This window comes from Polyodon spathula, chromosome 7 (assembly GCF_017654505.1).
Source record: "Polyodon spathula isolate WHYD16114869_AA chromosome 7, ASM1765450v1, whole genome shotgun sequence".
In the NCBI taxonomy this organism is placed as follows: domain Eukaryota; kingdom Metazoa; phylum Chordata; class Actinopteri; order Acipenseriformes; family Polyodontidae; genus Polyodon; species Polyodon spathula.
In genome coordinates, this window is record NC_054540.1 from 18,866,219 (window position 1) to 18,883,890 (window position 17,672).

A 17,672-nucleotide genomic window follows, 5' to 3' on the forward strand; every position below is an offset into this window, starting at 1 on the left:
GAACCTCCGTCCCAGTCTCAAATCTCTGGAAGACTGAAACAGGTTTCCCTCAAGAACTTCCCTGTATTTAGCGCCATCCATCATTCCTTCAATTCTGACCAGTTTCCCAGTCCCTGCCGATGAAAAACATCCCCACAGCATGATGCTGCCACCACCATGCTTCACTGTGGGGATGGTGTTCTCGGGGTGATGAGAGGTGTTGGGTTTGTGCCAGACATAGCGTTTTCCTTGATGGCCAAAAAGCTCAATTTTAGTCTCATCTGACCAGAGTACCTTCTTCCATATGTTTGGGGAGTCTCCCACATGCCTTTTGGTGAACACCAAACGTGTTTGCTTATTTTTTTCTTTAAGCAATGGCTTTTTTCTGGCCACTCTTCCGTAAAGCCCAGCTCTGTGGAGTGTACGGCTTAAAGTGGTCCTATGGACAGATACTCCAATCTCCGCTGTGGAGCTTTGCAGCTCCTTCAGGGTTATCTTTGGTCTCTTTGTTGCCTCTCTGATTAATGCCCTCCTTGCCTGGTCCGTGAGTTTTGGTGGGCAGCCCTCTCTTGCCAGGTTTGTTGTGGTGCCATATTCTTTCCATTTTTTAATAATGGCTTTAATGGTGCTCCATGGGATGTTCAAAGTTTCGGATATTTTTTTATAACCCAACCCTGATCTGTACTTCTCCACAACTTTGTCCCTGACCTGTTTGGAGAGCTCCTTGGTCTTCATGGTGCCGCTTGCTTGGTGCTGCCCCTTGCTTAGTGGTGTTGCAGACTCTGGGGCCTTTCAGAACAGGTGTATATATACTGAGATCATGTGACAGATCATGTGACACTTAGATTGCACACAGGTGGACTTTATTTAACTAATTATGTGACTTCTGAAGGTAATTGGTTGCACCAGATCTTATTTAGAGGCTTAATAGCAAAGGGGGTGAATACATATGCACGCACCACTTTTCCGTTATTTATTTTTTAGAATTTTTTTAAACAAGTTATTTTTTTCATTTCACTTCACCAATTTGGACTATTTTGTGTATGTCCATTACATGAAATCCAAATAAAAATCCATTTTAATTCCAGGTTGTAAGGCAACAAAATAGGAAAAATGCCAAGGAGGGTCAAGACTTTCGCAAGCCACTGTGTATATATATATATATATATATATATATATATATATATATATATATATATATATATATATATATATATATATAAATATATTTTATATTTGTATAGAAACTAAATTTTCTCCAATGGAAACATTCCAAGTCATCATATTGCTTTAACATCAAATATCTTGCCATGATTATACATAGATTGGCAAAGCACTGCTGTGTGATTATTTAATATTTTCTACTGTATGTTAATAAAAATGTAGCTAAATTATTAAAAGCATTAATCTAATAAGCTAAAAGTTATTTTTTTTTTGTCCTAACACCTATTGTGTAGATTTAGGATTCCAAAATTCACATGGTCATGGAACACCATTACAGTTGACCCCAGGGTATATAATATATATATATATATATATATATATATATATATATATATATATATATATATATATATATATATATATATATATATATAAGAAACAAGAGAGAAACAGACATTCTGCAAATATTTCTAGAGGTTTATTGATTGCTTCATAAAAAATAGATTCTCCAAACAATTTCATTTAATTATTTACGACCCCCTAATCCCAGAGATTTTGTTACACTGATGGGAGCGTATGCCGCATGGATAGATTGGCTCAAACTGTATCTTAAAACAGCAGCCTTTTCTTTTTTGTTGTTCAGGTATTTTAATAGTCTCTATAAATAGAAGGTCCTGCATATAAAAGTGTATATAATGCTTTATTTGAATAAGACATACAGTATGTAGGATTAAAGGGTATATAAGGACCTTCCTATTTTATTGTGTTAGATGTTCCCATGTGTTGCAACAACTGCTTAGGTAAGTATGTGTGTATTGTTAATTTATTTTTTTTTTTTTTTACATTTTGACTACTTTTTTAAACTTTTAAATTGCATTCCACCACCTCCAAGATGGCTTCGCATTGATCTGCATTGACCACTCAAACTACATTTTCCATCATCCTTCTTCTCCCTAGTAAATCCATCTCAGTTACATGTGTGATCAGGAGGATGATGGGGAATGTAGTTTAAGTAGTATATGCAGGTCCCTCTGAAGCCATCTTGGAGGCAGTGGAATGCAATTTAAAAGTTAAAAAAGTAGTCCAGGGGCTCCTAAGTGGCACATCCAGTAAAGGCACTCCATGTGGAATGCTGAATGTGCCCTCTAGCCTGGAGATCACAGGTTCAAATCCAGGCTATGTCACTGCCAACCATTACATTCTACTCTCCACACCCATTCTCCAAACACACAACCCTGAGTGAGTGAAAACATGTTGCTTTTATGCAGCTGTACCAAGACTCAATTGCTAATTAGTCATTCAATTGGAGTCTAAGTACAACTGCACATGAATTAATAAAGTGCAATTCCCCATGCTCACATATTATTACATTTTACCTACATGTGAAGTGCTGTGCAATCCTTGAGCGCATAACCCATATTATATCCCGTGTACCAATTATTATACACCAACATTAACACACAACACGCAACATATAACGGGGCGGGGAAAACTTGCCACAACCCTTTAATAATTAATGTGGCTTCTACTCCTTTGTAGTCAAGTTCATGCAAACCTGTTAAATAATAATTGAGAATATGCTAGGTGCTACTATACAGCATTTTCTAGTATTGTACCTTTTTTAAATAGCAAAAGTAGAACTTGTTGCTCTGTCTTATGTCTTTCTAAAAGTCAAAGGCAGTCCAAGAGTGAGGAGCATGCAACTTCGGAGATAAGCTTCTGTGAAGCTTTATAATTATTATATCTGGTTTAACAAGGATGACGGGATAACCAGTTGTAGTCATCCATAGGTCACTAACAATAAAATAATTCATTTCCTTAAAAATAAACTGCATTGTTAAGTAATGTTATGTTATAACCTGCTGACCTGCTATGTTCTTGCACACAAGCTGAGGTCCTCTGACAGGCCTACTGGTTATACCCAAGCAAAAGTGCTACGCTCGGAGAGAGCTCTTTTAGCTTCATGGCCCGACTCTCTGGAACTCTCTCCAGCTTTAGTGTGTGCAGTTCCCACAATCGCTTGCTTCAAATCAATTATCAAGACCCACTTGTTCTCTTTTGCTTTTAATGCTATCTAAGCCTGGTATCTGTTATTAGCTGTTGGCTAAATTGCTATTTCAGGTTTTTTACTCCATCTTATCTGAATGATTCTGCTTGACACATGCATCCACAATGTTTAGAATTCACATCCTAGCCCTTTATTTAATGTATTATGTCTATATTTAATGTGTTTTGCATTGTTTTAAATGTTGTATTTAATGTATTATGCCCTGTATTTCATTGTTTTTAATGCATTATGCATTGTTCCTCACTATCTTGTAAAGCACTTTGTGATGGTGGTCCACTATGAAAGGGGCTACATAAAATAAATATTGACTGATTGAGTGATAAAAAAAAATTCCCAAGTGTGTAACTAGTATGTATCATATTAAATTGTACAATGAGAAAACAAGTTGACTTTTGGTCCTTCAGCTTTAAAACTATTACATAAATGAACTGAACGGTGAAAAGCTATCATTAATTGAGTTGACAGCCTGCTCAAACATATTGTGACACATCAAGCCAGTTATTCTGCATAGTAAATTGATAACATTCAGAGTATCACTGCACTTTGGCATATGTTTCTTCATAAAATCTTATACCTATTTTTGAAGAGGGGACAACTACCTATTCAGGTATGCCAAGATATTGAATACATAACATATTCTAAATACTAATTGACTCCTATTTAAAATACTACTAAAGATTTTAATGATAAGGCCATCTCACAAATGGGAATGGCTGTGGTTGTGAGATGGCCTTCTCATTCAAATATTTTGATTATTTATTCAGTGATCTCAAGATATTTAGTGAGAGGTAAAAGTTGACAATATAAAGTCAATCGTTCATACCTTTGGTAAAATCCAGCATGATGTTAAAAGTTAACTGCATCATAAGTAGTCATAGCCTCACAATAACTATTGATCAGGTCATGGTTGCTTAAACTATTAGTAAATAATAAAAAGAATAGTTAACACTAACTGTAACCTTTGATTCATGTCCAACACCTGCATGAAAAATTAATTATACATGGGTATGCAAAATCTATATGACTGTCAGTCGAGTTAAGGACTCCATGGGCACGCAGGATGGCATTTGCTTGTGTCTTCGAGGTGATTCAGTTGGTGGGGGGGAATCAGATAGATATCATCACATTACCCCTTCTTGCCTATCACCCTACAAGTCACCCTAACTGGCTTGAACTCTGGAACAGAGAATACACATCGATTTTCATTCCTCTGGATCTGTCAGTCGGTTATCGAGTGGTTCTGAATGCTGTTGCTATAGAACATCTACAACATTAATCCATCTGTCATTATCCAAGCCTGTAGAATCCTAACCACCTTTTAAATACATCCCAATTATACAAATATAAAAATAAAACAAGGTGCAGCAACTTTGCTGGGACCAAGGTCTTCCTAGTAATATCACTATTGGGATTCTGATAGAACATGATTTAAATTCGTTATTGGAGTGGCAGAGTGGGAGAACTCAACACAAACTTTAAAAATCGTAAAGGTCAGTGTGAAAAAGTAGAATTATTTTAATCTACCACTGTTGAAAAAATATTAATTACTGTACTACTAGACACTGGACTGGGATTAGTCATGCGTTCCTGGCACTACAGGGGTTACACTTTTTTCTGCAGACATTGATTACTGCATAATAAAATAAGTTAATAAGCAACTATACCCTCCCCTGTGTTCTTGGGATAACAAAGGCACTATCTCAAGAATCAACACAAGAGAACACTGAAACTGTGCCGGTAAATCATTTGCATAATACAAGAATAATGTTTTATTATTGTATGGGAAGTGTTCGTTCAATTTGCGCTCTTTCCAGCAAGGACAGTAAAAAGATACGATAATGAAGTCATGGATGGGCAGAGTTAAAACGGGGCCCAGAAAGAATATTCTTGTTCAGATTGTATATGGGAATAGAATTGCAAGGAATGCATTTTGCAGGTACTTTGCAATGACTACTAGAGTCCAGCCATGTTTGAAAATAAATAAATAAATAAATAAATAAATAAAATAATAAATAAATAAAGGCTGGAATAGCACTACTGTGACTCTCGTCTCGATGGTCAATCCAAAATTAATTCTTATACGTTCTTTAATAATCGGTTTAATAAATGATGTATCAAAAAGTGCCTGTATAACCAGAATCGTTATATCGCATCGTTACAACGGGATTGTAGTGTATATTTTTTTGGTAATGTTGTAATTCATACAACTGCTACCGCCAAACACTGTCTTACTGTGTTAATGTATATAGGTTAAAAGTTTTTGTGACACCTTGTGTTCAAATCTCATATCTGCTGTTTGTTTAAATATTTTCAAAAACGTGAAATATACAGACAAGTGATTTTAAAAAAAGAATCTACTTTTTCTTACAGTATTAATATGAGTTTACTGCTCCCAACAGCATTTAAATATTGACTATTTGGGGTAAAACACATGACAACCAGTTATTTTATTTTATTTTATTTTTTTAACACATAAAAACAATCACATAACAAGTCAAATGTATCACATGTACAGAAATATCGGCAACTCAATATGGATGAAAGTTCAATTGTTATAATTGTATTTTAAATATTTTAAAAAAGCCAAAAACAGACATTTCAGCGCATTTACACCTTCATCAGGGCACAAACAAACACATACAATTACAAATAGAAAAAAAAAAAACACATACACATTAAGTTCTGATTCTTCCAAGATACACAGTGGCCTGATTTTCAGTGCAACGGCATTTTAGGGTTTGTGCTTTTTAAAAACACATTGGCATTATAGCTTGTTAAGCAATTTAAATTTGTAATTGGTTCTATTTTGCAATAAGTGCATGTATTTTGCCTGAACGGAACTTTTGAAGCAAGATGTTGCATGTACTTTCTTCTGTTATTTATTTCGAAATTTTAAATTTAGTCATGGTCCCGGCCCTTTTACCGAAATAAACAGTTTTATGTTGAAAAAATTCATAGAGCAAAAGCTCAATTTGAGTGCGCTAAAGAATCCCCCCCACCCCCGTTGCGACACATCATGTGCGCTAGCTCAGTGTTTGCTATTTGGGGCTCGGACTATTGAAACTAAATGGCTTGTTAATGAACCAGAAAAAAAATTGTCGTTTCAGTTAAATCAGCCATAAGCAGGAGTCGCAATGGGCTTTGTTTGCGAGTAGAAGAAATTAACCTGGTCCTGTTTAAAATCGGGCCATATAATTAATTAGGTGGCAAAAAAAAAAAAAAAACGTGAACCTGCACTGTGACCTCTATTTTCTCTATTACAGCCCCTCTGAAAATCATGCCCACAATGTCATAAAGTCCATAAATAATATATTTATTAGATATAACGATTTAAACAACGTAAAGCAAATTCAAGAAACACATATACACAATTACATAATCATAGACTGGTTCTTAAATTATCTTACACAATTAAAAAATAGAGAAAAGTCAGTTTCTTCTGCTCTCTGTCCAATGCTCTACCCTACATCTCTGCATGGGCTCCACGGCACCTGTATTTATTACACGCACTGGATGGCAGGATAGCACGATTGCTTGTCATATACTCTTTTTTTGTTTCGCTATCCTTGCTCTAGTCTACAGTCAGTTAATGTAGTATATTTTGGTAACCCATGTGATTGCACTCTTCCTGTGATAGCCCCACCTAAATCTCTCACTTCCGCTCCCAAAGTGCAGTGCTGCAAATCATGGACCAGAATGGTAAGGAGGGAGCCCTTCTCATTTTTTGACATACGCTTATTGCCAAAATAATACATATTAGCAAAGCAAAGGAATACATACCGTATCTGCGTTTAACCGAGATACGTTGAACAACATCGAATCTAGATGCAACGCTGCATTCATGTTACATTGAACTGCTGCGGCCTTGTGTATAGTCTTCCGCAACGCATAATCATATTGGAAAAGGTGGAAGAGCGGATTTGCTGGTAAAGTGTATGTGTTATGCTGTGTTTTTGCTTCTCTAGTAAGAGCATACACAAGTCAAGGCGATGTTGTTTACAACTCTATACATATCAATAGAGGGGCAATAGCAGATGCAACTGCACGCGGGCCCGCGCACTCAGAGGAGGGGTTCGGGTTTTTTTTTTTTTTTTTTTTTTTTTTTTAATAGACAAAGATAATATCTTTAGCATTTAGATTTGCGGGTGTTACACATTTGTATCGTTGTAGCTGCCGGTGTGCGGTGCCAGTAATTCAGATTGTATCCTCCATTTCAACAGGTATCGCAGTTTTAACACTAGAACTAATATCGGGCGTATTTGCAAGAACTATCGCAGCGGTCTTTTTTAATGCATAAACTACTGCAGCGTCGCACGCTGTGGAACTGTTCTGTGTTAAATGTAGTCAAAACAGAGTTTATTTTAACGCAAAACATATTGCATACCTTTACGATTTTCTCACTTGTTTTTTCCTATATGTATATATATATATATGTATATATATAATATTCGTAAATCAGACGTATTGATGTTGTTGTTTGTTTTCCTTCAGGATATTCTCTGACAGTTTTTGCAGCCTGCTTGTTACACGTGAGGGAAACCTGTTACAACACGAGCACTGACACGAGACTTGGGGGTGGTGTTGGAAGTGGACTTATTGCAAATGCTGGGCTATAAAACAGTGGTTTTAGCAGCTCAGAGACAATTTTTGAAATATAGTGACGCCTAAGACTGATGGTTTGAGATGTTTAGTATAAATAGTTAGTCAAAAAAGCACAGATGCCTAGCTGCCAATTGCATTTGCAGTTATCTTCTGTGTGCACGATTTATCCTTTAGTTTAGACGGAAGTTGTTTGGTGGTGCTGCGGGCACCAAAATAAACTACAGCTCAACATGCCTGTTCTGATTTTTAATAATAATAATAAACCGTTTCCTATGTGAGACAATTTCTGCAAATGCCTGTGCAGAATGGTGAGTTAAATAATCATTTCTGATCGCAGAATTGGGGAATCCTGGTAGGGTTAGTGATTAAACCTGTCCATTTAGGATTAAAAAACAGTGTAGTGTTGGATGTAAAGATGTACGGAGAATAAAAAAAGTAGGCGAGTAGAACACGTTCTTACATACTGTTTCATACATTTTGACAACTAAGTATAGTTCAGTATTGAACACTTCATTTGGTGTGTTTGATGTTTATAAATAAGGGTTCAGTTAACGTTTGGGGACGGGGGGCCCACAATATGGGGCACATCTTCCACTTCCTCCGCTACTGGTTCAGAAGTCTAGTACCTGTTGATTTCTAGAGAATGTTGCAGTCACTGTTGTGTTTTGCAGCCGTTAACAACTTTATTGTTGTGGGTGTGAAAGTACAAATCACTTGTCTGGTTTCAATTGGCATGTTCTTATCACAACATTTTCTTTTCATGATCGTCTGGGTTTGCATTTGTGTGATAAGAGAATAATGTTCATTCTGACTTTTTTTTATGATTCAAATACAGTTTACACAGGCTAAGAATGTACCTTTTACTGTTTGATTTCTGCCCTTAACCCATTAAGTACCAGTCTTTAAAAACATAAGATGTATTTATGTAATTTGTTACATTTACGTTAATACAGTTTGAGTATGTTATAATATAGTTAGAGAATTAAAGTAAGAGGTAGTAGATGTCAGTTAAAAACGCTTAAAAAAATTACAAAACAGCCTGTCATCAAATGAGAACAATGGCACTTACTGGGCTAAGACCAGTTGTCTGGATTTTACAATGTCTTATATTTTTGGAACTTGATTTAATACATGTCGTGTCCTGAAAGCTGTAAATGCAGCTTTTGATTTTTAAAATTAGCCCTAGTACTGTGCATTTTATTTGCAACCCGTGATATGTGTTTGTACTGTTACTTGATGATGTGTTTTGTCTTTTTAAAATTAATTTGTTTCTTGAGACCATGACAGGCTTTGTTTTGTTTGGTTTTGCAGACAATGATTTGCAAGGTACAGATGGGTCTGGATCTTTGGGTGGCCCTGATGTTCGCAGGCGAATTCCTTTAAAACTGATCTCCAAGCAAGTCATCAGAAACAAACCAACCTCCCGGCCTCCAAGAAATATGAACCGAATACAGTCCAAACAACAGAATGTGGGTGAAGGTAAGAGAACTGTCCTTGGGCGCTCCAATCAGATACCACTGATCAGAAAACATTTAAACAGTAAAATTATCACATGTTCTTCGAACTTTCATAACAAAAGCCATTGGGACAGAATTTTAATGCTGAAAAGGCTTTTTTGTTGGTTAACGCAAAATAGTGAATGATGATACATTTGTGTAGCTGGCATCACTTCTCTCCACCATGCATCAGCGCTCTGATGTCTCAGAGATTAGCACCTGCAATAAATGTTACAGAAAATATATACTTATGCAACCACTAAATTTCATTCATTCTCATATATATATATATATATTTTATTTATATATATATATATATATATATGAGAATGAATGAATGAATGAATGAATGAAATTTAGTGGTTGCATAAGTATTCAGCCCCTGAAGTCAGTACTTTGGTAGAAGTACCTCACCTTTTGCAGCAATTACTGCTAGGAGTCTTTTTTGGATAGGTCTCTACTAGCTTTGCACAGCAGGATGGTGACATTTTTGCCCATTCTTCACGGGAACATTGCTCCAGTTCTTATAAGTTTGTTGGAAATCGTCGATTTGGACTGCAATCTTCAACTCTCACCATAAATTTGATTGGATTCAAGTCAGGACTTTGACTGGGCCACTCAAGAACATTAATTCTCTCATTGTTCAACCACTCCAGTGTGGCTTTGGCTTTGTGCGTCGGGTCGTTGTCCTGTTGAAATGTGAATTTCCTCCTCAGATTCAGAATCTTAGCTGACTTAAACAGGTTTTCCTCAAGGATTCACCTGTACTTTGTACCATCCATTCTCCCCTCTATTCCTGACAAGCTTTCCAGTCCTTGATGCTGCCACCACCATGCTTGATAGTTGGGATGGTGTTGACTGGGTGATGTGCAGTGTTGGGCTTGCACCCCATTTAATGCTTGGAATTTAGACCGAAATGTTCAGTTTTTGTCTCGTCTGACCACAAAACTTTTTTCCACATATCTGCAGTATCATCTACATCAGGGCTTCTCAAACTCTGTCCTGGGAACCCCCTGTGGCTGCTGGTTTACGTTCCAACCGAGCTCTCAATTATTTAACTAGACCCTTAATTAAACTGATAATTTGCTTAATTAAACCTTTTTACTTGTTTTCAGCTATTGAACAGTTGCATATTTCAAGTTAGCTTTAACATTTGATAAGTAACTTGAACTGCAACAGTTTAAGATTTTCCATTCAATGGTCACTTTCAGAGGGCAACAGAAATCAGTAACGGGTATGCCCGCCATTGGCATCTGACGGCCTGACATGTCCTGCCCATGGATCGAATTAGAGCCTGGATAACGTGCTGGGGAATGGCAACTCACTCTTGCTTAAGTGCCTGGAAAAGTCCTTGTAACGTCTCTGGCTCGGGGTGATGTCGTCGCACACGTCGATCAAGCTCGTCCCACTAGGGAACCACTTGAACATTGTTCTGAGTGAGGAAAGCTGCGGTCATGCATTGTCATGCTGGAAAATGACATTCTGATGGTTCATGAATGGGATCACATGAGGCTGAATGATGTCATGACACTAGCGCTGAGCTGTAAGGTTGCCTTGAACATGAACAAGGTTGGTTCTGCCACTGTCTGAGAATCCTGCTCACACCGTGACACTCCACCAACAAATCTGTCAACCATTTGCACACAGTTGGCCGCAAAACGTTCGTGACGTCACCTGTATACCCCGGCTCTTCCGTCTGCACGTTGAAGCAGACATCTGGATTCATCACTGAACATCACATTTCTCCTTCTTTTGTATGGGCTATACTCCACTGAAGTCATAGTCAATGATGTTGCAGCTTAAGAATCAGTCCTCTAACTGACGACTTCTCCCAGAGGCAGTTTATAACAGTCTGATACTGCAGATGTTGTAGAGGTTGCAGTGGTGAACCTGTCAGGTAAATGATGTAGGTGTATAAATCTATCCTGGGCTGCCGTCAAGTGATGTTCCACATTGCTGGTATCGGTGCCAAAGTCATCCTATAGTGCTCTGGGAAACATTCAGACCCCGTGTCACGGTGGACTGAGATTATCCGGCTTCCAAATGTCCAATGCCATTATTCTGTTGAGCCTCGGTAAGTCTAGGCATAACTTTTAATGTGTCTACAGCGAACACCAAGTGGTAGGGCATTGTGGTTTTACGCTTGTATAAAAAGAGTTTAAAGTTGTGTAAAAATCATAATTGTCTTTTTTTGTACAGTGATTGCTAATGCTGTGCTACAGATGTATGTGTATTTGGAACTAGAATGTGTATTTAAATGATTGCCAAACATGTGTCTGCAAAGTTACTTGTGTGCATTTTAACCAGAGCTGTGGTAAAGTCCAACATGGCTTATTTATCCTGACCAATGTAATAAACTGTTGATTTAGTCATAAAACTTGGGAGTGTTTGCGTATTGTTAACAATTTTGCTGTTTGGGGGTTACCCCAGAGTAGTTGAACAGTACACATAACTGTGCTGTTCTGGCCCTTAGAACTAATAAATAATATATACATTTTATATATTCACACACATACAGTACATTCCGTATTGTTGTTTTATACTGTTGGCATTTATTTTATTTTTCACCACTATTGGTCATTAATTTCCTGTTTTCTTACAGAAGGTTTTGGTTACAATGAGGACGAGCGGTATGAGTGCAAAGCTGGAGAAATGTTTGGAGGAAAAAGAAGATTTCCAATTCAGATATTCTGGGATTGTAAGGTACAATTTAATTAATTAATTAATTTCTTACAAAGTTTGAACACAAAACTGTTAGAGTCCTGCTAGGAACACAGTATGTTGTGTTCTTTAATTAAACTGAAATTTTGTTCTTGTAGATAAATTTGATTGGAGAAAAAGATGACACACCTGTTCATTTCTGTGACAAATGTGGTCTTCCTATAAAGATTTATGGACGCATGGTAAGTCGATTATTACACCCAAACTGTGATGAATGGGATGCACTGTATGTTATAAGGACTTAAGCATTTGTTAGTGTCAAATGCTGCGCACACACGGCAGAATGATTCGCAGACGTACCCCACACACAGAACTGTGGTTAACTTAAATTTAACCCTTTGCATTCCTATGTCGGATCAGGTCCAACATTACAATTTTCCCTTTCCAATCCAATGTCTGACCCTGTCCGACATCATCAAAAAGACGTAACGCACAGGCCTCTAGTCGTTTTTTCTCCGGAAAAAGCAGAGAAAACATTTCAGTGGCCGAGTGAGACAGGTAGGAGCCGTGTGAAACTGAAAAAAAAGGCATTTCTCATAGCCTCATCCGCTACAGAGATAAGACGTAACAAAGGAGGTAGCTGCTTCTGCATCCAGTGCTCAAAGAATAGTACGGATATTTGCAGAGCTTTTGGAGATGTTATAGTAATAAAATAATGACTTGGATCGCATTATTATTGAGGAGTTTGGTGATTGAGTGATCAGGAGAGGATTTATCAGTATGCACGTCTATAAAGAGGTATATGAAAAATATAGCGTACAAGGAGTGGGGCTTGGTTGTAGTTACAGTGTCCTTTTGCGATTTCAATGCCTTTTAAACCTGTATTTTAAATATATAAATATGTTTTAAACAGTGCGTGTGAAAATAAATTGGATAAGCGCTGAATAAATGGACTGCAAAGGGTTAAAGAAAAATATTTACCAAACACAATTTTCAACTTCAGGAAATATTTTTAAATGAACATTTTGTTAATAAACAACTTCTGTTCCGAATATTTTGCAGTAAAGTGCCACTCGCTCGCTGTTGTATACAAAAAACCCTACAAAAATGAGAAATTAACTATATAAATAACAAAACAAAGAACTGTCAGTAATGCGTGTCTGAATATGAAGGGGCCTTAGCCAGGCTCAGTATAGTTTTATTACTGTCTTTTTTAATAAGCTGTTTTGCAGCAGACAAAAAACATGTCTACCCCTCTTACCTAGTCCCTACCAGACTAGCAGTCACAGTTCATCCTCCCCTGGCCTAAAAAGCTAAAATAAAGATAGCCCTACTTTAACCCTGCCCTTTGTCAGTCTGTGTCTCTCTCTCTCTCTTATCGCTCACAGTGCTTGAAACTTATTATATACAAACCTAGACACACGATTTGATGCTTTTATCATTGTGAAATTAGAATATCGGTTGTGTCTGCCAGCACTAGCTTGCTTTGGTACTTTGTTATTGCGGATATGAAAGACATGTATTGTTTTCGCCACCCTCTAAAGGTGGAAAGGGGTTCAAATTCACCCCAAAAAAATATCATGTGCAGAAGGATTTCTCCTGTTTCCTGTTTCCTGAGAAGGATGTTCTTGGTATCCAAATAAACGGATTAAAGTTTACTCGCATATAAGGAAATTCCATGATCTTCAAAGAGTCATGAGGTGTTAATTGTAAAATCGCTTGTTGCTGACAAAGGTTTACGTAGAAATCTGTGTTCTTTTTTGCCTGTTTGTATTCACAGATTCCATGTAAACACGTTTTCTGTTATGAATGTGCTGTTATCTACGAGAAGAAGTGTGACAAAATGTGCCCTGGGTGAGTGACTTCATTTATTTATGTTTGTTGGAAGAGGTCTAGAGTATTCTAATTTATATTTTATGTCAATAATTGATCATTATGGTTAGTGCTGGGACAAACACTAATTTTTTTCTTGAATGAGCTGTAAAACAATTTGTATCAATCGGTAACATTTACAGTAAAAAAGTATTCTAGTAGTAAAAAAAAAAAAAAAAAAAAAAAAATCAGATGTGTGTTTATTTACTCAGGTGAAATTTATTCATTGGTTAATTGATCTGTTTTTAATAAGCATTTATAAACAAATGTTTTTGGTGGTGTTTTATTAAATTTTGTCAATTAAAACTAAAAACCAGTAACCACATGTATCACACAGGAAATTGGTGTTTGCAGCAAAAAAAAAAAGATCAGTATCTCTTTAAACCAGGTGTGTAGCTTAACCATCAAGTTGAAGATGATGTAATAATTTGGATGTTATTAATATCCCTCACTAAATCCTAAGGACAGTTTATCTCTCTACAGCTGCAATGACCCAGTCCAGCGTATTGAGCAATGCCTGCGAGGATCTCTCTTCATGTGCAGCATCGTGCAGGGCTGCAAACGAACCTACCTGTCTCAGAGGGACCTGCAGGCACACATCAACCACCGGCACATGAGAGGAGGGAAGCCAGTGGCAGGACGCCCCCAGGGGGATCCCCTGCACCTCCCAGCCTTAGCAGGGCCTTCGCCCTCAGAGCTGAATGAGCGCTTCCTGCTGCCACCAGACAAGCATCACCTCCCCCACCTCGGGGGCCCCAAGCCACATGTCCTGATCCCACCACCCCCGATGCAGCATATGAGTCATGAGCACTACAGCCAGCCTCACGAGGACCTGCGAGGGGCGCAACCTCCTGCCTCTTCCTCGGACATGGCTGCCCTGGGGCCCCCGCGGTCCGTGGGCCAGGAGACCTTCCGCATCTCCACCGTCACCACGCGTAAGCACAGCAACCTCATCACCGTCCCCATTCAGGATGACTCTGCCAGTTCTGGTGGCCGTGAGCCCCCACCCCCCAGCCCAGGCCCAGCTCAGCATCACCACCCCAACGAGTATCAGGGCCAGCCGGTTGTGTCACACCCTCATCACATGATAGCCCAGCAACACTATGGCCCACCTCCACCTCCTCCTCCGCCCATCAACCACCCCATGCAGCACCCACCGCAGGCCTCGGGGACTCCTCACATGGTCTACAGCCAAGCTCCACCACCACCCATGTCATCTGCACCGCCACCCATCACCCCACCCCCAGGACACATAATCAACCAGATGCCTCCATACATGAACCACCCCCCGCCCGGCCCACCTCCTCCCCAGCATGGCGGCCCACCTGTCAACGCGCCTCCCCCACACCATTACAACCCCAGCTCGATGCAGCAGTTCTCTGAAGAACAAGGAACTCTAAGCCCTCCATTTACCCAACCGGGAGGACTGAGTCCAGGCATATGGCCTGCTCCCCGGGGACCTCCCCCTCCTAGAATGCAGGGCCCGCCTCCTCAGGGTCAAATACCTGGACCACACCACCCAGATCAGTCAAGATACCGGCCATACTACCAGTAATGTATTAATAAATAGAAGAATGTAGGTGGCTGTGTGTGGGTGGCTTGGTCATATTTGATTGACTGTTGTTAAAGGACAGCTTTTAATTATTGTTTTTCTATATTGTAAGTCTAAAATAAAAAGGTTACTTAGCTGTTAAGGACTACCATAACTCTTGAAAGTGCTGTGTCTGACTTCATGCATAATGCCTAAAACATTTGGTCTCATTTTGATAAATCCCCTTTTCACCAGACAGATTGTATCCCAGACTTCACATTATCAATATTAACTCCTGGAATGTAACAACATACTGTACTGAATTTTCTTACATGTGGTGTTAAGGATTAAGCTACACCTGACGGTTTTGTTATTCTGTATTAATAAATTTGAAAATGTGAACATGCGGTGCTGATGCTGTTTTTTTTTCTTTATATATATGGTGCTTTTTATGTGGTAAACTTACTTTCTAATCACCCTGTATATGTATATATGTCTCTCTCTCTCTCTCTCTCTCTCACTCTCCTAAATAAATAAATAAAATATTACTGTATATGTGCATGCATGAATACTTCCACTCAAGTACTTAAATGTGGATATCAGTTATAACCAAACAATGTAAATATTTGTTTAAAAAAAAAAAAATCATTTTTATTGAGGGTTAGGCATTTGTGTTGAATGTTGCTGTTGAAAGTTAACAAGGTTTTCATTGTCCCACTTTGTACCATTCTATTATGACCACTCTCTTGAGTTTAATTGTACAGTAGCTAACTTGGCTAGTAAAAATCTGGAATGACTCAAGGTAATATACAAAGCTTGTATTCTCTCCATCCTGAATGTCTAATTTCTGGCCTTCAGTTATTTTATTAAAATACTGGATAAAAGACACATTCATGGACTTCCCAATGTACTGGATTTGAAGTACATTGTTTTTAATAATAATAATAATGATACTAACCAATATGGATCTGTCTGGTTACAAGATGGTGTCGTTCTCATTTAGTAATGTGTGTCAGGCTTCACATACAGAAGAGTATTTAAATTGTTGAATCAAGACTGCAGTTTTTTTATGCTATTTTTAACAAGACATTGACATACTTCTAGTTGAAACATTTAGCTTTTTTTTTTTTTTGTATTTTTTTAATTCAGCAGCGATGGGTGTTTAATAGTGTGGATGTGATTTGTAATGCAGACTGTACCTTCAGAATTGTAATGTCTTTAAGAAGGTATGTTTTGTGTTTACACTAACTGCAGCAGGATTGTGTGGTTTTGTTTCAGCTATTTGCACTTGAATGTGTGCTGTCATGGTGGTATGATAGTTCTAATGTATTGTTACAATGTATAGGAAAAAACAAACTTAAGACCATTTTCCATTTCAGAGGAAAATAAATAAGAAAGTAATTTGGTTTGTGAAAGCAAATCCATGTTTCAGTGATGTGGACGTGTGGAATATTTTACATTTTTAAATTGCATCTCAATAGAAAATGTGCAGTTTTCCTTAAAAGCATTCTTTAATCCCTATAAACTTGCCTGAGAGCTCCTCATCAAAAGTAACATCTTTAAAACACCACAATGAAAAAAAGGAAAAAAAAAAAACAAAACAATTTTTAAGGAAATAATCAAAAATGTTTACAAATAAAATAATAAAGCTTAAATAAAATGCACATTGTATGTCTTAATTGACAAACAGGTGTTCAGTAAGTATGTGAACACTGGTATGTCATATAGTTTGTTTTTCACTGTAAAACATTCTGGCTGGTACTTTCAGTTGCTGGGACCTTTACGCTGAAATTGAAGTGCTATCGAAATTGTTATAGGAAAATGCTAGCATTTAATAAGAAGGTTTGTGTTTATATGCTTATGAAACACATGTAAAATCAATATATATCTAAGTGAAGGGACTTTGTATGTACTTGTCAATGTACTACACTCTAGCACTAATATCGCCTAACCATTTCAAACGCTGACTTCATGATTTTTATTAAGGAAATTCCTCATGCAAAATCTAACAACTATATTTTCCCTTAATTTTGTTTAGTTACCTCCTCTGACCAGATAGCATGATATGACTAGATCATCACAATATGAGAGCATAGGGAGGCAGTCAGTATGGAAGGGAGGGTTGCACTGATATTTCTGAATTTTATATATATATATATACACAAAACCTTTAGGCCAATGTGTTGTTTTCAAGTCATTGATTGAGGAAGGAATTTAAAGTTATGGATTAGAAAGTCAGCAGTCAGATACAAGGACATGCCATGTTTGATCTTAAGATTAGTTAAGTTTAATATTAACA

General features: G+C 37.7%; 1 protein-coding gene across 2 annotated transcripts; it reads left to right on the forward strand.

The window, feature by feature from the left end:
* Positions 1–6,851: 6,851 nt before the first annotated feature.
* Positions 6,852–15,775, forward strand: LOC121318305 (E3 ubiquitin-protein ligase Hakai-like). 2 transcript variants are annotated; one of them, XM_041254822.1, is made up of 6 exons: positions 6,852–6,910; positions 9,125–9,292; positions 11,912–12,012; positions 12,129–12,212; positions 13,751–13,824; positions 14,311–15,775. In XM_041254822.1, exons 1-6 carry the CDS (start codon positions 6,898–6,900, stop codon positions 15,395–15,397), a joined length of 1,527 nt encoding a protein of 508 aa, XP_041110756.1. In that variant the 5' UTR covers positions 6,852–6,897; the 3' UTR covers positions 15,398–15,775. The 2 variants fall into 2 exon arrangements, with proteins under 2 accessions (XP_041110756.1, XP_041110757.1); XM_041254823.1 differs by having other exon boundaries at positions 14,326–15,775.
* Positions 15,776–17,672: the final 1,897 nt, after the last annotated feature.